Source organism: Tamandua tetradactyla, chromosome 21, assembly GCF_023851605.1.
Source record: "Tamandua tetradactyla isolate mTamTet1 chromosome 21, mTamTet1.pri, whole genome shotgun sequence".
Taxonomy (NCBI): Eukaryota; Metazoa; Chordata; class Mammalia; order Pilosa; family Myrmecophagidae; genus Tamandua; species Tamandua tetradactyla.
Genome location: NC_135347.1, coordinates 50255236 through 50277997, shown reverse-complemented (window position 1 = coordinate 50277997; position 22762 = coordinate 50255236). Strand labels below are relative to the sequence as shown.

The following is a 22762-nucleotide window of genomic DNA, read 5'->3' as shown; positions in this document are numbered from 1 at the left end:
GCACCAACAAGAGGTTACCTTCACTCAAGAAAGGCTGGTGCCATTCGGAATACCTCTGTCAGCTGGAAAGACATGTGGCTGGCATCTGCTGGGGTCTCTGGCTTCTGGACACCTCTCTCCACTGGGAAGCCACATGGTGACATCTGCTAGTTTTCTCTCCTCATTTCATAAGGCTTCCATGGGGGCATTTTCCTTCTGCATCTCCAGAGATCTCTGGTTGTGTGGGCTCTGCTGGCTCTAAAGCTTTTTCCAAAATGGTTCCTTCTTAAGGACTCCAGTAAGCAACCCCACCTTGAATAGGTGGAGACACACCTCCATGAAAACCATCTATTCAAAAGTTACCACCCACAATTGGATGGGTCACATCTCCATGGAAACAATAAAAAAGATACCAACCCAGCAATATTGAATGAAGATTAAAGAATATGGTTTTATTGGGAGTAAAGGACAGTTTCAAACCAGCACAGTCCCCAATTCTAGGTTCATAATTATTGTCACTTAGTCCCTTAAAGACATTCTTTGCCTAGCTTCCAGTGTTCATTGTTGAAAAATCAGCCGATTTTTCATTTTTTTACAGATGAACTGTCTTTTCCTTCTGACTGCTTTTGATATCTTTGTCACCAATATTTTGCAATTACACTGTTGTCTCAGTGTGGATTTCTTTTTGTTTTATTTGGACTATGTTATGTCTCTTGGATCATAGACTTGTCAATGCAGTCAGTTCTGGAAAATTCTCAGGCATTCTTCTTCAAGTTTGGCTGCTCTGTGTTCTCCAGTCTCTCTTTTTGGGACTTCATTTAGTTGTGTATGTCTGTCATTTTATCTTTCACATGTTTTAACTTATACCTCATATTTTCCATTTTCTTATTTCTCTGTTTCATTCTGGCTAATTTCTGAGAAATACCTTCCAGTTAATATATTTTATCTTCAGCTATATCAAATCCAGAAGTTAAATTTGGTTATCTTCCAAATCAGCTTGGTCATATTTATTGGTCTCTTGTTGCTTGATCATTATTGTGATTCCATTCTATATTTTAAAACATTCAACATAGAGCTAATCTATATTCCTATCAGACAGTTCCAGTATCTTCAGTCATTGGAGGCTAATCTAGTCATTTCTTCTGTTGACACTCATTCATGATGTGTCCTTGTGCGCTTGGTGATCTTTGATTGAGAGCTTGTTGCTTGCTCTTACTCTGTTGAAAAGCAGGGCCTAAACTGTGTTACCTTCCTCAGAGAGGATTTGAATCTGTCTCTACTGGGAACCAGAGGATAGGGACCTACCATTCTTGGACCACCCCGTCAAGGGTCCTAGTTCCATGGAGGAGTCACAGAGTCAGCTCCTCCACCTAGCTGCTGGCACTCTGACCTTGATGCTTGGGTGGACATCCACTCTAAAGACAGCACAAACCTCCTGGCCTCTTACTCTACGCTCATCTGGGGGAAGTGGACTGGGCAGGTTGTCCTCAGACGCATCCTCTTACCTCTTATTAGCCCAGAAACCCATCCTATTCAGGTCTAGTTCCTTTGCAGTGGCAAAGTCCAAAAGAGCAGCTGGCTGTCGAATAGTCAAAAATGAAAATCCTCTTTTTCGTTGTTGTTTATTTTTCTTATATTAATGGAAACAATGGCATGGACATCAGGCAACTTAAAGCAGGCTATTTCCTGCAGTTTTTTTCTATACTGTGGTTCAGGGTCATCCTGTAAAGCTGTCTAATCCAGCATTTTTGCTTTCCAGACTCTCTTCCAAGAGAAAGGATGGCCAGTGCTTTCTCCAAGTTGCTAACTGGTCGCAATGCTTCTTTGCTGTTTGCCACCTTGGGCACCAGTGCCCTCACCACCGGGTACCTGCTGAACAGGCAGAACATGTTTGCTGAGGCCCGGGAGCAGCATAAGCTCTTCCCTCCAAGGTAAGTCCTCTTGGCTTTAAAATTATTCCAAATGCCAACCAGAAATATGCTTTCCCCTGCTGGGAGCTGAAAGCAAGTATGCTTCTTTTTGCCTCTGAAGATGACTAAGTCAAATCGATAATCATTTCTGAAATCTCATTATGTGAACAAAAGAAAAGTACAGCATCACCCTTCCTGCCTGGGAGCTTGCAGCTGATAGCTGACCTTTGTTGGGCAATGATTATGTGTCTTGGCACTTTACGTGGAATATATCTTTTACTCATCTCAGCATTCCTTTGTAATAAAATGGAGTCTAGAAATATTAAGCAGTCCCCAAGCCACAGTTAGTGCAGTTGAATGTAAATCTAGGCACTCTGATTTCAAACCCATGCTTCACTCACTGCTGGAAACTGTGGTTACAGTACCGACTTTAAGATTCAGCATTAAAAGGTATTGCAGATGAGGGCGGGCCACGGTGGCTCAGCAGGCAAGAATGCTCGCCTGCTATGCCAGAGGACCCGGGTTCGATTCCCGGTGCATGCCCATGTTAAAAAAAAGTATTGCAGATGGGAAGTGGAGGAGTGGTGCCAGGGGGAGGAGGAGGGGCATGTTTTTCCAGTCGCTGCAACCTTGCCATGGTTGTTACATCATACCCGGGATGGAGCTGAGAGTGGAGTCCTGCATTAAGGGATTCCACACAGGCAGGTGTGGATGAGAGAGCTGAAAGCTAGGAAGGTGTTTCTCAGAGACACTTACCAGCTCTTGTGGAAATCACGATCTCTGAAGGAATCACTGGCAACCACCATCTCTATCTCAGGAATTCCTAAGGTAAGATAACGTGCGTCTGAGCCTGTGGTGGTCCTGAACTTTCTATTCTTCAGCCGATACATATCCTAGGGTAAGACAGCACCCCATATGATGTCTTTCTATGTATTCATCCCACGGATATTTCCTGAGTCCCTGTTTCAATAGACAAGCACTATTCTAAAGGAAGCAAAGTCCCTCCTCTTATGGGGCTGCATTATAGAAAGGGAGCAGAAAATAAATAAATGAATTTCTATATAGTTCTACCTACAGTTACTACCTTCTGTGTCGCACACCAAAGGGACAAAAGTATGAATGTTGTATTTTACTAAAACTTCTAGGTTTATATAAAAATAGTGGTCTGCATATAATTTCTATTTATTTGCTGCTTATTTTCATTCCATCTCTTCTTTCCATGAGCCACAATCCATGGGCTCCTGCAGCCAGCATCACGGGGCTCTTTAGGCAAGGTCAGGTCCTGTTCTCTGGCAGATCATGGAAATATGTTTTTAACCTGGATTGCTTATCCTGGGCAGCTCCAGCCAGTCACCCATGTGTCTGCTGTTGGAAGAGACTGGTGGAAGGATGGGCTGAAAGAAAGTCGGTTCACAGGCCCCTTCCCCTCGGGTGTTGCTCACTGGAACCTACACCCTCCCCGCAGTGCAGACTACCCTGACCTGCGCAAACACAACAACTGCATGGCGGAGTGCCTCACCCCGGCCATCTACGCCAAGCTCCGCAACAGGGTGACCCCCAGCGGCTATACCCTGGACCAGTGTATCCAGACTGGAGTGGACAACCCCGGCCACCCCTTCATTAAGACCGTGGGCATGGTGGCTGGCGACGAGGAGTCCTACGAGGTAAAGCTACCTGCCGGGTCCTGCCGGCTGCTGGTGCTGCAGTGGGTAGGGTTGAAGTTCATGGCCCCAGAGTCCTTCCCTCTTCCACGGGCTTAGCGTTCTGCCTTCTCAGGAAGAGGCCCCGTAAAGAGGAGCTAGCTTCAGTGACAGAATCACCTGCAAGGCTTTCTGGGGCAGCGCCTTCTGCAGCTTCCCAGGAACGAGGCTTTGCTGCTGTGCTTGTTGATTGCTGATTAGACAGCCACTGTGGCCCAGGCACTGAACTTCACCAAGTCTCTTGGAGAAATCTCACGATCACAGTATCCTTAGCTCAGCGGGACAGAATGGTCTGCAGAGAGCTGAGCTCAGCCATCGCGGACTCATCTCCACAGAGAGCACCCTCCAGGCAGGGACAGATATCTCCAGCTCCCCCTCAGGTCCCATCCTCTCTGCACTCTCTGGCTGTGCAGGGCTCGAGGCAGTGCCCTGGAAGGCCAGCCGTCAAGAAGCGGAAGACGGCCATCTTGAACAAAGAACTGGTGGCCCATTCATACAGCACTGTGCAACTCTAGGCTCCCAGAGCCCCCAACGAGAGCTGCTCCCTGGTCCCAAAGCCCTCTCCCCTTCCCACAGCTCCCAAAGGCTGCAGGGTGCTCTGTTGTGACTTCTCCTAGTCTTAATTTTTCTAACTATCCTTATACTCATTTGAGCCAGATTTGGCATGAGACAGTTTGGCCTCACAGAGTAAGAGGTCCCCTTTTCTCCAGCTGTGCTGTATGCTTTTCTTCTGGTGGACCTGGGTTTTCCACATTTTTATTACATTGCTTAAAGTCGAGGACCTAATCTTACTTTTTTTGACCTCAAAAGAGCTTCGCTTTCATCTGGCAGCTTCTTTTATCCTACAAAGGCAAAAACTTCTAGGAAAACCCTTGAATTCTTAAACACGAGATTCTTGCTGAGTCTGATGGTCAGTGAGCTTGACAGACTCACTAGAGAGAAGGGTAAGGTGGCAGGGTTCGGCTGCCCTAGACTCTCCCAGGAGGTAAGATGCCTCCAAAGTTTTGTCTCTGGTATATGCTGCTGCCTCTTTGCATTATTAGTAGTAGTAGTAGATTCATCACCATCACCATCACCATCATCATCACGCGCAGCAGCAGCATAAACCACCGAGCCACCCTCACGCCCATTTCCTGCACTGGGAGTTTCCGAGAAGGAGAGTTTCAACTTTGGCTCTTAAGACCAAGAGGGGCAAGCGAAAGAAGGGCCTTTTAATAGGAGGCAAACTGCGAAGGAAACAAGCATATTTCCTCCCGCAGGTGTTTGCTGACCTTTTTGACCCAGTCATCAAACTGAGGCACAATGGCTACGACCCCAGGGCAATGAAGCACCCCACTGACCTGGATGCATCCAAGGTAGGCTCCTGCTGGTCCAGGAAGAGGCTGGGCTAGCAGAGCACACGGGCAGAGGCGGGAGCCTGAGTGGAAGGCTCCACCCCTAGTTCAGCTGTCTCCCCGAAGCTCCCTGTGGGCCCCAACACTGCGCCCTCCCTCCGTGCACCCCTCAGGCCAGGGAGGTTGCAGCGTTTTGTCTGCCTTAATAACCACCTGGTTGGGGTTGGTCACTGAAAACTTGAAACCTTTCCTAAACAATTCCTTTTTTCTTCCCAAACCATGGGTGTGGGGAAAGGGTTCCAGACCGCACTGTAGAAAGACCTCTGCCCTTTACTTGCCTTAAAGGCCCTCTCCCCAGACTTCCCGAATCTGCCCAGAAAGCTGGTTCTGTAAACGCGCCTGGAACCCCCGGGGCGGGGCTCCCAGGGCGGGGCTGTGGGCCGGGAGCGGGGCCCCCGGGGCGGGGCTCTGGGCCGGGGGCGGGGCTTCTGGGCCGGGGCTCCCGGGGCGGGGCCGCACTCACCCTTCTCCCGGCTCGCAGATCACCCAGGGCCAGTTTGACGAGCGCTACGTGCTGTCGTCGCGGGTGCGCACGGGCCGCAGCATCCGCGGGCTGAGCCTGCCCCCCGCCTGCAGCCGGGCGGAGCGGAGGGAGGTGGAGAACGTGGCCATCACAGCCCTGGAGGGCCTCAAGGGGGACCTGGCCGGCCGCTACTACAAGCTGTCCGAGATGACGGAGCAGGACCAGCAGCGGCTCATCGACGTGAGTGGCCACGCCGCCCAGGGAAGGCCTGGGGTCTGCGGGGACCTCGCGGCGCCGGCTCGCCCTGCGCTCCAGCCCCTGCCTGGGGGTGGCTTGGGGGACCCTGCCCCTGCGGCTCAGCCCGAGGGCTCAGCAGGTTCAGTCAGGCCTCAGGAAGCCTCATTCAGCAAGGTCATAAATTGGATTTGTATTCCCCTTAGCACGTCTAAAACAGGACAGCCTTTTCAAAGGGAACTTAGAACGAAACTTCAGGGAAAAACAAAATCAAATTCGTGTCATTTCAGAAAATGTGAGTGTTGCAAAACATACTACATTTACAAATCATATGGGCCAACATGTATTTGACCGTCAGGTCAGCCCATTAGCCTGCCCTCTTCTGCCCCAGCTCACCACTGCAGGTTTCCAGCATAAGGGACACCTTGAGGTGGCTCAAGGGGCCCACCTTTCCCTCTTCTTGGGAATTGTATAAGGACTCCTCTCCCCATATCCTTTGGATTTCATACCTCAGTGTAATCAATTCAAATATATGGTATCTGTGTATCTCATCGCAGAGTAAGCATATATCCACATGAGAAAGAGTAGTGGGCGCACAAGAAAAATGTCAGTCTCTTGGCATCGATTTTGATGTGTGGGGTAACAAACATATCAGTGGTTAAAGGAACCATTCTGGGAGTTAGGTTTCAATGCCATTTACCAGCTGTGTGATACTGGATAGGTCACTTTATCTCTCTGAATCTCAGTTTTCTTCACCTGTGGAAAAAAAATACACTTATCTCATAGGGTTTTCTATGTGAATAAAGGGAAACAGTATAAAAGTGCTTAGCACAGAGCCTCACATGTAGGGAACATTAAATTAGTGGTGGGTATTTTTATTTATGGAGCATTGTTTTGCATCTCTAGTATTTTAATGAAAGGAAAAATAAACCCACAATTCTAGAATTCTAGAGAATGGCAGCTGTGTAGAACAGACCTGTGAGGGTGGGGCCCTCATTCATTGCACACTCTGCCACTGCACAAGCTGATGGTGAACTGCACAGTGATTCAGGAGTTAGTTCCCTTTGGGCTAAGCCAGGGGTTTTCAAGAATCACCTGAAGAGCTTGTAATAATCCTGATATCCAGGGCACACCCCATAACAAGTAAGTCAGAATTTCAGGGTGCAGGAACAGGGCATTCGTAATTGTTAAGTTCCTCATGTTATTCTAGTGGGCAGCCAAGAGTGAAAACCATTAGCTAAGAAACCTCAGTATTATCAGTGAGTTGCAAATTGGCTGCCTGGCATTTACAGTCTATCTGAGCTCATCAGTCTCTCCCTCTCTGCTTTGTCCTTTTTGGCCTGCAGGACCACTTTCTGTTTGATAAGCCAGTGTCCCCCTTACTAACATGTGCCGGGATGGCCCGTGACTGGCCAGATGCCAGGGGAATCTGGTATGGACATAGCATTTTCACATTTGCAATGTGTGCAGAGGATCTCCTGCAGATCGCCTGGCTTGTCGTAACCTGAAGTTGCTGTGAACTGCAGTTGACAGCATGCTCAGCTGGAGAAGACAAAGTATTTAGAAATTGTATGCGTGTTTTTTATTTTGTGTGTGTGTGTACCTAAGCATTGTGATGTTTCTAACATGTATAAGACTGTAAGCTGGTTTGCATAAATTATGCATGAGGAAAAGACTGCATTTTTAAGGCAAAATTTAGCTTCATGTTATTTGACTCCTTTGATTCCTGTACCTTGGGTAGATTATTCTGACTGTACCTTAAGGAGCTGAGATAGAAGTGTTCATGAGCAGCTGCTTGATGGGGGAGTATTTGCAGGATCTGTCTAGCAAATATATGTGAAACTCCAAACATCCTGGGCTGTGGGTAAAACTCCTTTTTTTTTTAAAGCACCACAGGATTTGTTAGAAGACAAAATACTCTTGTTAGTGTCAAAGTCAAAAATGCAATAGTGTAATTACTGTCATCCTGGCCTGAGGAACTAAAGGGATTATATTCTTGTTGGGTAATAATATGACGTCTTTAAGAGTTGGAATTGCTCTTACTCTTCACTCTGTCGAGATAAAACCATTTTGTGGTACTTGTTCAGCACAATCAAGAGATGACAGCCTTCCAGGAAACGAGAAAGGTGAAACGAAGCAGTCAAGCTCCAGAGTTAGTAGGGACTTTCATGTATTGAAACAAACGCAGTGAACACTCACCACCGTATTTCTCTCCTCATTAGGCATAATTTCGACAAGACATTTCTCATCTGGATAAATGAGGAGGACCACACCAGGGTGATCTCCATGGAAAAAGGAGGCAATATGAAAAGAGTGTTTGAACGATTCTGTCGGGGGCTAAAAGAAGTAAGATGTGATCAAAGATCTCTGAATATCTATGAAAATAAAATCTTTCTGTTTTTCATTCCTGAAGGAAGGTGCTATGGTGACTTCAGGGTGGGGTTTATTTTTTTCCAGGGATCAGGACACTCTTTGGCGGTGGACCTTCCAGGGCAGTGCTTGAGAAAATAGATGACTTTCCCTTGTTAATTAGCAAGCCCTTCTGCTTCCCTCCCCAGTCCAGAATGGTTCGCGGGAGTTTGTGGATCGTTAAATATTTTTCTGATTTATTTAAAATTGCTCTCTTGGCTAGTCTAAGTTTAGATACAATATAGTATAACGCTGTATTTATAACTAATTTAACCGCAGATTTATCTACTGAGGATTCCTATATTATCCTACAGTCCTGGCATGGAAAATAATAGCAACAACTGACATTTATTTAGTGCTTAGTAGGTGTTAGGTACTGTGTTCAGTGCTTCACCTCATTCATCTGACTTAATTCTAACATTCTAATAGTCTGATAGGTGTCATTTTCTATTAAAGAATTACTGTAAATTTACCTGAATTTCACATGTGGTCTCACCCTGATGTTTGGCATGTGCTGAATGAATCGTTACTCGAGAATTGTGATGTTTGTTCATTGTTGTTCTCCTTGTAGGTAGAACGGTTAATCCAGGAACGGGGCTGGGAGTTCATGTGGAATGAGCGCCTAGGATACATCCTGACTTGCCCCTCCAACCTCGGAACAGGACTACGAGCTGGTGTCCACGTTAAAATACCAAAGCTCAGCAAGGTGTGTCATTTGACCAGCACCCCTGCTGGATCCCACGAGGATCAGCTCAGACCTGGCTGCATAAAGGGAGGAAACATCACTGGCCATTCCGTAACCACTCCTTTCTCTATCTATAATAGAAAAATAGTGAGGAAAGTTTAAGCTTTCCTCAAAAGACAGCTGTATTAGATAGGATAGAAGTTTACGGAACTGTAAGAAAGAATTGGTGGCTTCAAGAATAGGAAGTGTAAGTTCTCTCTCATGTAATAAATCAGGCCAGTTAGGCAGGCTGCTCTGCTTAGCTCCATGTGGTTCCTTCCGTATCATTTTTTTTGTGGTCTCCTGGTGCAATGGCTCCTAACCTTGAGTATACGTCAGAATCACCTAGAGAATTTCTAAAATCACTTTGCTGGCTACCACCTCCAGAATTTGTATTTCCAAGTTTCCAGGTGATGCTGATGATTCTGGTCAGCGCACCATACTTAGCCGACCTCTGTCTTAGGGCATTGTCTCCATTTGCGTGGTCGTTGTCAGGCCTGGCGTGTCACTTATGGAAAGGGGAGAAAGCATGCAGGTGTGCCCATGTGAAAAATTAAAGTCTAGGCCTGGATGTGGCACGTGTCTGTTTCCTTAGCTCCAGCTCTGAAGGAGATGGAAAAGGATTCTGGTGGGCAACTAGTAGTTTCCTCCACAGCACACCAAGTAAATGAACGACTTTAAAACGTTTTTAGAAGATGTACATTCCGTCAAAACAGATTAGCAAGAAAATTTTTGTTGTTCAAAATTCCAGTGATAAAAAATAATTTGAAGTGATTGAACTTCATGATTTCATTTGTATCAGTGACAGCTGTTATGTGGATGAATAATAAGCATACTAAAGCTGCAACCCAAATGCCAAAAAAGCAGTATAGCAGTTAAAAAGAGCAGGCTGCAGTCAGGCTAGCCAGGTTCCATTTCACCTCTCCTCCCTTCTGACTGTGGATAAGCTAATTCCTCTAAGCCTCAGTTTCCTCTTCTGTGAAATGGGATGAAAGCAATACCTACTTCATAGATTTGACGTAAGGTTTAAAAGTTCCAGTGTAGTGCCCTGGTGCACAGCAAATGCATGCTTAACAAATGTTAGCTGTCCTTATCTTTCCTTGTGTGGTTTTTCTAAGTGAAACACACCAGTGATAGTGAATCCATTTTGCTTCTTACAACAATAAGCATTATCTCTTATCCTAGGATCCTCGTTTTTCTAAGATCCTGGAGAACCTACGACTCCAGAAGCGTGGCACGGGTGGTGTCGACACTGCAGCAGTGGCAGATGTGTATGATATTTCCAACATAGATCGAATTGGTAGATCTGAGGTAATATCTCTCTCTCTCTTCCTTAAAGTGAATGAACGAAACCAGCTTAAAAGAAAGCAGGAATAAAGAAGTAACCTAAACAGTTTTACCTTATTCACAAAATTCAAGACCATGTCTTTTCCCATTGAGTCATGAGTCACGTTAGCTTTTCACTCTGTACTCTTATTTCTTACATGTGAAATAACTGCATAAGAGTCAGCACAGTGTCATCTGAGAACTTATAGACAGGTAAGGGAATTCACAATGGGGCTGTTGTCACCGACCTGCTTTTGAGAGCTGTTCCAGCAATCTTCAGCAGCAGGAGTCTCATTAAGTTATATGATAGCAGTATCTTATCACTGGGAAGCCAGAGAACATCTGTGACATCTCTCTTAAGGGGCAGAAGTAGAGGAATTTTATCTTGCTTCTGAATGTCCTTTGGTGAAGGCCAAATGCTATAATTTTCACTGTAGACTCTTAGTATTTTTTTTAATTTTGTTTTTACTGCTGAAGATGGAAAATAAGGTGTGCATTAGTGGTTTCTATATAAGACTGTGCCTACAATACAATCCTGTGTAGGATGACTAGGATTCATAGATTATATGTAGGTCTGCGCAGTGCCTGACAGAAGGCATAAAAAAGCACTCAAGCAGCATGCCCCAGAATCCTAAGCATTATACCCACTTAATATGTCCCACTGAGCGTAGTGTGTCCACCATAAATTTGAAAATCATTCTCTTCTTATAGTGTAAAGTTTTTAATAACTCACTGGCTGGTTATTTAAACTGTGGATTATTGGTGCTCTTTCCTCTTCCTCACCAATTTTTTAATACTTCACTGCCCATTGGTATCCCTGCTGGTAAACTGAGGAAAAGAAAGGAGGAGGCACTCAAAACAATTAAATCAGTTCATGTGCTACCAGCTCTGGTAAAGTACTTGAGGAAGAAACAGCTATAAAAACTGTAATTTATGAAATTTACTCCATAATGTTTGGTATAGTAGATAAAGGAAATCTGGAGTCGAGCCCCTTTTAATGATAGCATTATAAAAGTAGTCCATTAGCTACAATCTCCCCTGAGTATTTGATATTTTGTTTGACCATCCCTTTGCTAACTCTAGTCACAACTCTGATTATTCAGATAGAATTTATTTCTGAATAACACAGGAAAGGAATCCCTATGTTAAAGATCAGGAGCCCTTTCTTATAACCCAGTTTCCTACCAGAAGGTTTAAGCCAAGATAGAGTCCCATGCTACTGAATGAGAGACCCATCTCTGGGGTAAGTCAGTATGTACACAGAAACAGAAATCATGAGTTTCCCCGATTTGCAGTAACTAGCTTTCTGACTCAATCCTATCTCAGGGCCTCAGTTTCTTTAAGCATAAACAGAGGTGAAGAGGGGACTGGACTCCATCATATCTCACCTTTGTTCAAGCTGTAACACCCAATGAGTCCTTCCATCCTTGCTGTTAATTCTGGAATTTTACCATGCATTTTAGTGCTGGCTGGAATTAACTAGTTGTTTAGTGTGTTTGGGTTTTCTCAGAGCAATGGAAGTAATTTATTTGGGAGGTGATCCCAGGAAGGAATGTATAGGTAGATGTGTTCAAGTTTAAGAAAAGCCAATATTTGGAAACCAAAGTTTTAATACAAACTTTTAAAAAGGAGCAATTAAAAGATAACCTTAAAAGTTTCCTTTAAATAGTAAACTTGCCTGGTGCAATGAAAACCTGATTTTAATTGCCAAACATTTTATTTTAAGCAGTTTTTCTGAAAGACATTCACTGAGTAAATGCCATTAGCTGAACTATGGCCTATTCAGTTCTTAGATAGCTAAGCCGCAGGCCAGAATTCACAGCCAGGCCAGAGAAGAACACAAGGCTGTCACTGTAGTTTTACTTGTAGGCAACCTGTGATATCTGGGGGAAAAGAGTCTGAGATGCAAACTAATGATTTCCAAATATAAGAAAAGTTCTCATACACGAAGCAGTATCCCCAGCTCTGTGAAAGAAGGATTGAGAGAAAGCCTGTCTATCGCTGCTTTCCATCTCTGATAATAACCGCCAGACCCTCTCCTCCCATATCCCCTTAGGGAAATAATGAGAAGGAAGTATTTGTTACAAAGTCCATCTAACATGGCAAGTTTCCATTTGTCCCAGTGTTGTTCCTGTTTATCAATGCCCTGTATGTGCCTTCTCTGCAATTTAATCATTTGTCTTTCTCCCTGTCAAAGGTTGAGCTTGTTCAGATTGTCATCGATGGAGTTAATTACCTGGTGGATTGTGAAAAGAAGTTGGAGAGAGGCCAGGATATTAAGGTGCCGCCACCTCTGCCTCAGTTCAGCAGAAAGTGAACTTTTCCTTCCCCAATTTATAAGTAATCTGTCTGCTGGTATGTCAGACAATAAGAAATCTCTATACTGAGAATTTTTGTAAACTTGTAAAATATAAAATTATAGTCCTATCTTTACAATAAAATTCTCCTTAATGTTGCTGTTTGTTTCCTTGATTTTTTAACTGCAAATTTTAATGAGATATATTCACACACTATATAATCCATCCAGTGTATACAATCAGTGTCTCACAGTGTCATCACTTAGTTGTGCCATCATCATCACACTCAGTTTTAGACCATTTTCATTGCCCCCCAAAATAAAATAACTGATAGACATAAAAAGGAACCCCCAAACATCCCATGCTCTTTATATTCCCCTATTATTGACCCCTAGTATTGGTGTGGTGTACTTGTTACTGCTGATGAAAGAATAGTAAGATACTGCTGTTAGCCATAGTCCATATCTTGCAGTTCCCTGATTTTTTAATGCTATGAAGAAATGCAAACCAGTTTGAAAATATCTAATTACAAGTAAGAGGAGGCAACAATATATTAAGGCAATGATAGAACTAACATTTGTAAGACCATCTATACGCAAATCTAGATAACTCTTCTCCATCTAGATTCAACTATAGTCAAGCATTTAACAAATCCTATGTGGAAACCATTGGAAAATGAGGAACTAATATAATATAATCAATTTTCAGAAAAATAGAGCAAGAGGAGGCTTGATTCTCTTTGAAGTGTGGAAATAAAGACCACCAAAATGAGAAGCAATAGAGGTTATTTATTCAGGGATTGCTATAGCAAAGGAATCAGTCATATGACCTGCATTTGGCAGAGACTCAAAGCCAGGCAGGGGAATGGGAAAGCTTTACACTGAAACAAAGGGAAGACTACAGTTATGCTCTATTTGGAGGCTGTAGGCATAAGGAAGCTGGAGGCAAGCTAACTAGAAGTGAGATAAATTGGGGATTGGTTTGGAGAGCATATTTGGCTTTCTCTGGTTGAGCCAGAGACCAGGGCAAAATGTAGGGGGCAAAAACTAAGGAAACTCAGTCATTGACCAAGTCCTGACCATTCCAGGCTGATGGCTGCAGAGGCTGTGGTTTGGCTTCCTGGACTGGATGCTGCAGAATTTATGGGTTGGCACTCTATTGTCATATGTGACTGTCTGTTCAATCTCTTAAAAGCAATCCAAAACTTTATGGTTGTAATGCTGAAATGTTTTTAGCCTAATTCAAATGGTGAATTCGTCCCTTAGCATGCATGTCCTTATCTCAATTCTCATTATTCTTTTTCATGCATCCTCTGATGTCTGTAACCTGAAGGGACATGATAGAAGAGGTGGGAGCAGCCAGTAACAAGCAACAAGTGTAACTGCTGCCCACTCAAGGGACAAATATTATGAGTCTGGTGAATAGGGTTGATACCAAATCTGACATCCTATAAGTAAGTGCGTGCCACTGGTACTAAGGTTAAATTAATCCCTTCTGTAATATAAGCATTTGGGTTCCCTCTTGCTATGCTGAGAAAAAGAAACTATAAGCAGAATACACTCGTATTGATACAAATAGGCTATCAGTCATATCTATCTGTTCTAGTTTGCTTGCTGCTGGAATGCAACAGACCAGAGACGGATTGACTTTTAATGAAAGGGGATTTGTTTCATTAGTTCTTCAGAGGAAAGGCAGCTAACTTTCATCTGAGGTTCTTTCTTACGTGGGAAGGCTCAGGGTGATCTCTGCTGGCCTTCTCTCCAGGCCTCCGGGTTCCAACAACTTTCCCCAGGGTGATTCCTTTCTGCATCTCCAAAGGCCCGGGCTGAGCTGCGAGTGCCGAGATGAGGTATGCTGAGCTGCTTGGGCTGTGCTGCATGGAGCACTCTCATTTAAGCACCAGCCAATTAAATCAAACATCAAACATCCTCCTAGCTGACTGCACATGTAATCAGCAACAGATGAGGTTCACGTACCCTTGGCTCATGCCCACAGCAAGAGAACTAGGCACCTTCACCTGGCCAAGCTGACAACTGAATCTAACTACCACATGATCGTTCAAGTGACAAACTGGTATGTGGTAGAAATCTAGAAGAAATCCACACCCATCATTTAAGACACCAAGCAAAATACTGTATGGGGTGGACAGGGGGAGGAGGGCTGTCCCCAACCAGGGACTGAAAACAAAGGCGGAATCACAACCTCAGGCAGTGGCCAACTTTCACTGAGTACACAGTGGTCCTGGGGAGAGAAGACGGGGGTCCTGGCTAAGTGTGTCAACTCTATAGCCGCATGGCCTGGGTGCAAGGCCCGACTCCCCCACTCTGTGATTCTGGGTGACTAGTCTTTAGGTTCCTTAGTTTCTTCTCTATAAAATGAGAATAACGATAACACATACCTTATAGGCCCATTGGGAGGATAAAATTAATTGATATTTGTAAAGTTCACTTAGAAGTGTTCAACACACTAACTACCATGTAAGTTTGCTGAGTAAAGAATACAAGTAAGGAAATCATTATTATAATGTTGTAATAATCTGGTCTCTGAATATCCCTTAACATCATTCTATAAGGCAAAGCAACAGGACAGGTGGGCCCTGTTTTGAAAGGCCTTATGAGCTAAGTGGCAAATGAAGACAGATTCATAAAGCTAACGAAACACAGCATAAACGAGCTAAAGAGATCAGAAGCATATATTAACATTTCATTTTGTTTAGAAGATGAAACACAGGCACTAACAAAAATATATGGCTACTGATATAAAAAGTCAACACATATCACATTGAAGCAACAACAAAAATTAACTGAATAGCTAAGGTACAGAGAGTTCCAGACAATCTCTCTCTTTGCATTTTTGTCTAATTCATTTCTCACCACTACCCATTATTTCTAACTCATCAATAACACACTGACATTTGAATTCAATATTGACTTGCCCACAGGCTGTTAGAATTTAATTTTTAAATTATCGTATCTACCTTTGTAACTCTTGATTTGTGGGGCTTTTTGACCTATATTGTTACCAGGAAAGTACTCAAGTGTGACTTTACTCCTTAAGAACAAAATATTCATAACTAAAGACTTAATTACTTAAACCAAATCTACAACAGATTCCTAAACACTCAATCTGACACCTTATTTTTCTTTGAAATCCTCCACACACACATGAAATACCCTTTCCTGACAGCTCTTCAGACAATTTTTAGATTGCATAACAGCACTTAAACTGAATATAAGAATATTTTTTGCCCTCAAACAGTCCCAAATATTTGAGTGGCATGATTCTGTTTGCAGAAGTTATGGTAAGTTGCAATATTGCTACAAGAAATAAGTATATTGACAATGTTCCAATGACAAGATCTTTCATGTGAAAGATGAGTCCCTTGGAAGAGATAAAGAGATTTTAACTATTAATTAAGATTCTAATGGAATATGATGTCTTCAGCCAAAGTAGGCCCAGCATGCAAATAATTTCTGACCAAGGTCCAGTTTAATCAGTATTCATCAAGCAAAGATGTGAACAGAGCATGATTCTGAGTCACAGGCCTTTTTAATTTGCTACATTCCTTGCATTGGAGGCATAAAACAGATAAGGAAGGCTTCGAGGCCTGGAAATTACTCTGGCTCTCTTCCACAGGGGAAGAGAAATCTGGGTCCTTCCTAACTTCTGACCTACCACAGTAAGTCTGCTTCTGGGAAACTGGCTCTTGTATTCTTGGCCTAAAAGTCGTAAAAGACTTTTTTTTTTCTGTGTGTTTTGAAAGCAGCCAGAAGAGATTGTTTTGAGGTCAAAATATTTACATTAAATTCAGGCTCATCCATTAACCAGCTATGTGGTCAAAGACAAACCCCTTAACCCAATACAGTCTTAGTTTCATCTGTAAAATGGAGATAATTCCTGTTTTACAAAGTTTTTATTATGATTAAATAATCCAATGCATTGACTTACTTTTTTTTATATTGTAATCTATGGGAAGAAATATATTTTACATTAAAATCCAGTACATGCATACCCAGAGAGTTCATTTTGTCATATGGTCACTGGGTTATTTTTATATCATCATCAAATATAAACTAGCTTTAGGATAGTGCCAGACAAACATATGATATCATGGTGTAAAAAAAACACATATAATACAAAAATATTTGTAACAGATTGTGACCAAATGGGCCTCAAAGATTCAAGATTTTTTTTTTAAAAAAAGCTTTTGATGGAAAATAAGTGGGTGGTTAGTATATTTCTATGGGTTGGGTCTAATTTGGTAATTATTTGATGTGCCTGGTTTTATCAACTGTTCAAATGAGAAGATTTTTGTCTTCTGTAGCACTGATAACCAGGAGAAACCATTAAAAGCCACTGGTTATTTTATCTTTCATCAGGCAATTTTTAAGATTTTTATTTGTTCAGTATTGTTTTTTCTTTTTTTTTTACACTATGGTACATATAAGCAACTTTAATAGTTGATAAATGTACAGTAGCTAGATTTTACCTGCATATACATTTTTCCATTTTATGCTCTGATCTGAAAAAAAATGCTTTTCAAACTGTATAAGATTTATGACTACTGTAAACACTGCTTAAGTTTTGCTCTTGATTTTAAAAAGACATTTTTGTTGAAAGTGCTATTGAATATTGTAATCTGTATAGTGCATTGAATGGCTTCTGATGTCAGCCTGATCTCTGCTGCCAATGCATATCATCAACATCTCCCCAAAGTGGGCTTAATCTTTGCTTTCTTTGCACAATGTCTTTGGTTGCAAGTCATAAGTCTGAGGCAAATAAAATTCCAGTAATTAAAAAAAAAATCCAGTACATGCATGTTTGAATGTGCCAATTAATGCATGTGTACGTGTATAAAAGTGCACATAAAAGTTTTATGTAGCAAAATTTACCTTTACTATTCAAGATGCACTCTGGTATTTTTCTACTGTATACTATCTTACTCTCTTTCAGCCTTAAAAACTACTGATTGTGAGCCACTAAATTGATTTTGCATCACAGTGACAGGATGAAACTCACAGTTTGGAAAACACAAGTTTAATTATGTGGCTGAATCAACACTAAATTCCTTCTTTCCTGTTTTTCTTCTTTCAGCCCTTTAAATCTTTTTTCCCACTTTTATTTTTACCTTTATGGTTTTAAATGAGAACTCCATAGTTGTAAAATGGTTGTTTTCCATATATAGTATGGCATTTTCCTCTGGCTGCTTTCAAAATTTTTCAGCAACTTGCCTATGATGTGCCTAGGTGTGTTTTTCTTCTTATTTATCCTATTTGAGGTTCACTGAGCTTTTTTATTATGTAAATTTATGTCTTTTACCAAGTTTGGTTAAGTTGTGGGCCATTATTTCTTCAATTGTTTTTTCTGCCTCCTTCTCTCTATCTTCTCCTAGAACTCCAATTACCTGTATGCTGGACCTTTGCTATTTTCCATAGGGCCTTGAGTTCTCATTTGTTTTAATTTTTTTCCCTCTTAAATTTATTCAATCATTTTCCTCTATCTCCCTTCCAGATTGGATAATTTCTATGGATCTATCTTCACGTTCATTGATTCTTTCTTTTGACTTCTTGGTTCTGCTCTTGAACTCATCCAATTAATTTTTATTTCAGATATTGTACTTTTCATTTGTCTCCTTATTTACATTTTCTATTTCTTTAATGAGATAATAAATATTTTCATTAAAAGAAAATTTCCTATAAGCAGTAAGCATATTCAAATAGTTGCTTTAAATTCCTTATTTTATAATCCCTGTGTCATTTGGATCATTTTGGAATTGGACTCTGTTGTCTCTTCTCCTGTCATATTTTCCTAGTTCTTTGTAAGTCAAGTAATTTTGGATTTTATCCTGAACATCATGAATGTCATATATTGTAGAAACATGGTTCTGTTAGATTCTTCCAAGAGTGCTGATGTTTTCATTTTAGCAGGCAATTAACTTGGTTAAACCCAAATTGGGCACTCTGTCTCACCTGTGATGGCTGTCAGTTTAACTCTGAGTCCCACTTTTAAGTCTAACAGGTTAATTTCTTTGAGTATGCATTCATGTGTATTTCAGGGGTTGTACTGGTGTGAATTTACTACGTATCCCAGAAAAGCCATGTTTTAATACTGATCCAATCTTGTGGGAGCAACTGTTTCTCTTAATCCCTATTCAGTACTGTGGGTTGGAATCTTTAGATTATCTCCATGGAGATGTGGCACACTCAATTGTGTGTATTAACCCTTGATTAAATGTGAGTCCACCCATTCCAGGTGGGTCTTGATTAGTTTAGTGGACTCGTTTAAAAGAGGAAACATTTTGGAGACAGTCAGAGATGAGAGAAACAACAGAGCCTAGAGAAACAACAGAAGCCTCAGAGCCAACAGAAACTTCACAGCAGAGTTGACACAGATGTGGACACATGGAGAACAAAGATGTTTGAAGATGCATGGAGCCCAGCAGACATTGCCATGAGATGTTAAGCAAGCCAGAACCTGGAGAGAGCCAAGGGAAGCCAAGAGATGAAAGCCAGCCACAGAGAAGCAAAGTGAGGAACCCCCACAGGAACAGAGGCTGAAAGCGTTGGATCCCAGGAGCAATGGACCAGTGTACCTTCCCACCTGACAGAGGTGTTGCAGATGCTTCGGCCTTTCTTGAATTAAGGTATCTTTCCCTGTACGCCTTAATTTGGACACTTTCACTTCCTTAGAACTGTAAACTTGTAACTTACTAAATTCTTCTTTTTAAAAGCCATTCCAGTTCTGGTATATTGCATCCTGGCAGCTAGCAAACTAACACAGTGGTCAAAAAAGACTTGAGCCTCATCATCTCTGGATGTTTCCCTTCTAGAAAACCCCCTCTGGTAGCCTCATGGTTGCCCCAGGATCCATCTCCTAGTTCATTAGTTCAGAAGGTTAGTAGATATGCTATTGGAGTTTTACCACTCTCTGCTGTGCCATGTCTGTGGCCAATATTCAGGCTAAAGCTGCAAAACTGGAAATGTACTTTGTGCTGCCTTATTGCTAAGATTTGACTCCCCTCCAAATCTGCTTACTTTTGTTCAATCTCCAGAGCTCTTACGTAATTAAAAAGAAAATGTGTCTGCAGTTTATAATTTTTATCTGCAGGAGGGCAAAACACTTAAGAGTATACTCCATCAGAGAACTAAAACTCCCTCCTCTTTTCTTTTTTTTAAATTTTATTTTAGCAGCTCAGGTATTGGAAAAATTGGTCTTTTGATAAAAATCTTGGAAAGTATTAATAAATTAACTATAAATTAATGAAGAAATCTAGTTATTATTTCACTGGGTGTGGTAGTTTGAATGTGGTATTATGAATGAAGAAGACTAGTTATTATTTTCACTGGGTGTGGTATTATTCACCACAGAAAAGGCCATGTTTTTTAATCCATTCCTGTGGGTGCAAGCCTACTGTAGGAGGGACTTTAGGTTATTTCTGTTGAGATGTGTCCCACCTCATTGAAAGTGGGTCTTAATCCTCTTACTGGAGTCCTTTTTAAAAGGATAAAATACAGAAAGAGAGACAAAAGTTAAAAGAGATGAAATCAAGAAAAGCTCACAGAAAAAGCCCCAGAGAAGCCACTGAAGCCAGAAGCAGGAAGTAATGAAACCCATAAAAGAAGGACGAGCAGTTATCACCATGTGCCTTGCTATCTGACAGAAGAGCCCAAGCTCACCAGTAGCTGGTCTTCAGAGAAGGTACCATCCTGTTGATGCCTTAATTTGGACGTTTTTCATGGCCTAAGAACTGTAAACTTGTAAGTTAATAAACCTCCGCTGTAAAGGCCAACCTGTTTTGGGTTTATTGCATTCTGGCAGCTTTATCAAACCAAAACATATTTTGGTACCAGAAGATTGGTGTGCTGAGATGAAACTACCAAAAATGCTGGAATGGCTTTATAAATGGATAAGGGGAAAATTCTGGAAGAATTGTGAGATGCTTGATAGAAAGGGCCTAGATTACTTTAAAGAGATTTTTGGTAGAAATATGGATGCTAAAGTTACTTCTGATGCAACCTTCAACAGAAATAATGAGTCATTGCAAACTGGAACAAAGGTGATCCTTGTTTAAAAGTGGCAGAGAATTTGGTAAAATTGAGTCTTGGTGTCAGCTGGAAGGCAGAATTTAAGAGTGACAAGCTTGGATATTTAACTGAGGAAATTTCCAATGGGAGAAGAAAGAGATAAGCTGAGAACTAAACTCTTGGTTACAAAAGAAACCAGAAATTGTTTGGAAAATTCTGACCTTCCGGAAGTGAATCCCCAGAGAATTGTGCCCATGTGAGGATTTGATCAAATGTGGAACCAGTCAGCCACTTCAGCACAAGTCAGGATTAGAAATGCAGTTATCCAGAAAGGATCTGTGGAAAGTTCTATTGTCTGATAGTTGGTACCCCTGTGTGCTGCATGCAAAACCAACAAATTTTTTGTGAAATCTATATGAACAGAATCATGCCATCCTGGGCTAAAAGGGATAGAAAAGGGATAGGTTGAAGGAAAAATGACTTCAAAGGCAAAACCATGGAAGTGGAAGTCTCCTTGGGCCAGGAGAGCAGACCTACTCATGTATGTGGAAAGGGTGAGTTTGCCCCAGAGCTTGCAGAGGGCGAACCTTCCACCTTCCTTGTCCAGGAAGAGTGTTATCACCCCAGAGCTCCCTGATGCCTGGGGAATTGAGGAGAGCTTAGCCATACAATAGTCCATTTAGAATGCTGCCACCTCAGACTTTAGAGAGGATGGAGAACAATTCCTGGGGTTGGGTAGAGTCCGGATGCTACCCCACTATTCTGCAGGGTTTGAGCCTGTGCCTTGGAGATTGTGGAGAGCCAGCTGCCACCCTCATGCTTGAGGAGAGTGGGGCCTAGAGTTTGACTGCCACCCCAATACTGCTTGATAAGGATAGAGCCAAGAGCAGGGACATCACCCCAGTGCTTGGAGATTGGTGGAGCCCTCACCCTAATGTTTAGAGAGAGCAGGGTTGCTGCATAAGCCCTTGGAAAGGGAGGGGCTGATACTCTATCAACCCCTGAGGACAAAATATCATTCTACAGATGACTTTCAGATCTGGAAATCTAATGAAGTATGTCCCGCAGATTTTTGTAACTGTTTGGATCCAGTGACCCCTCTTTTTCTTCCAATTTCCCCATAGACACTCTGTGAGTGTCTCTTTTTTGTGTGTTGGAAGCAGATAACTTGTTCTCAGTTTCACAGGTCTACAACCTGAGGAGAATTTTGCTCCAGGACAGACCATACCTGTAACTGATTTTGATTAGACTTTGTACTTAATATTGTTACTGAAGTGATTTAAGGCTTTTGGCCTTAATGGATGGAATGAATGAATTTTGCATATGGAAAGAACATGTCTTTGGGGGGTCAGAGGGTGGGTGTGGTAGTTTGAAGCTGTTATGTACCTCAGAAAAGATCATATTCTTTTAATTCATTCCTGTGGGTGCAGACCTATTGTATGTGGGAACTTTTGATCAGATTATTTCATTTGAGATGTGTAAGGTGGGTCTTAATCCTCTTACTGGAGTCCTCCATATGAGGATAAAAGACAGGAAGAGGGACAGATGCTAAAAGGAATGAAATTAAGAAAAGCTCACAGAAAAATTCCCAGAGAACCAAGAGGAAGCCACTGAAGCCAGAAGCTGAAAGCAATGAAACCCAGGAGAGAAGGACCGGCAGATGTCGCCACATGCCTTGATATTTAAAGAAGCCCAAGATAGGTGATAGCTGGTCTTCAGATGTTGCTACCTTAATTTGGACATTTTTCATGGCCTAAGAACTGTAAGCCTGTAAACTAATAAATCCCCTTCATAAAAGCCAACCCATTTTTGGTATATTGCATTTTGTCAGCTTTAGGAAACCAAAACATTAGGCTAAACATGAGTCACAATATTTGTGGGAAAAAGTAGAATTACCTTAAAAGAAAGCCCAATTTGTTTTGAAATTTATTTCCTTGGAGTATTCTAACTTAGAAGTGAAGCCATTTATGCTCACTTTATATTTGAGTAATAAGGAAAACTTTATACATTTATTAACTTAAGAAACTGACCAGTTACTAGCATACAGGAAAAGACCTTGGGACTGTGGAAAGTATAGAAAACATAAGCTGCTCAACATATCTGTAATAAGAATCTTAAGCCTTTTCCATTAAATTATTTATTTTCAGTTTAAACTCATAATAGATACTAAGAAAGAGCAGAGAATTCTAAGTAAATCAGTTTGTATTTTATCTTGGTTTACAAACTGTTACTTGGCTTAGAGCCTTCAATTATATGCAAACTTGAGAATATGGAGAACAGTTCTGCTTGGCTTCCCAGTGAA

At 41.9% G+C, this 22762-nt stretch overlaps 1 protein-coding gene across 1 annotated transcript in view; it reads left to right on the top strand.

The window, feature by feature from the left end:
• The window catches only part of CKMT2 (creatine kinase, mitochondrial 2), a 28939-nt gene extending 16345 nt beyond the window's left edge, over positions 1-12594 (top strand). The window contains exons 2-10 of the mRNA XM_077139288.1: positions 1739-1910; positions 3355-3553; positions 4849-4944; positions 5465-5686; positions 7027-7112; positions 7903-8026; positions 8661-8795; positions 9999-10124; positions 12337-12594. Coding sequence (XP_076995403.1) covers positions 1759-1910; positions 3355-3553; positions 4849-4944; positions 5465-5686; positions 7027-7112; positions 7903-8026; positions 8661-8795; positions 9999-10124; positions 12337-12456 — 1260 coding nt within the window. The 5' untranslated portion in view covers positions 1739-1758 and the 3' untranslated portion in view covers positions 12457-12594. The remainder of the gene's footprint in view (positions 1-1738; positions 1911-3354; positions 3554-4848; positions 4945-5464; positions 5687-7026; positions 7113-7902; positions 8027-8660; positions 8796-9998; positions 10125-12336) is intronic.
• Positions 12595-22762: the final 10168 nt, after the last annotated feature.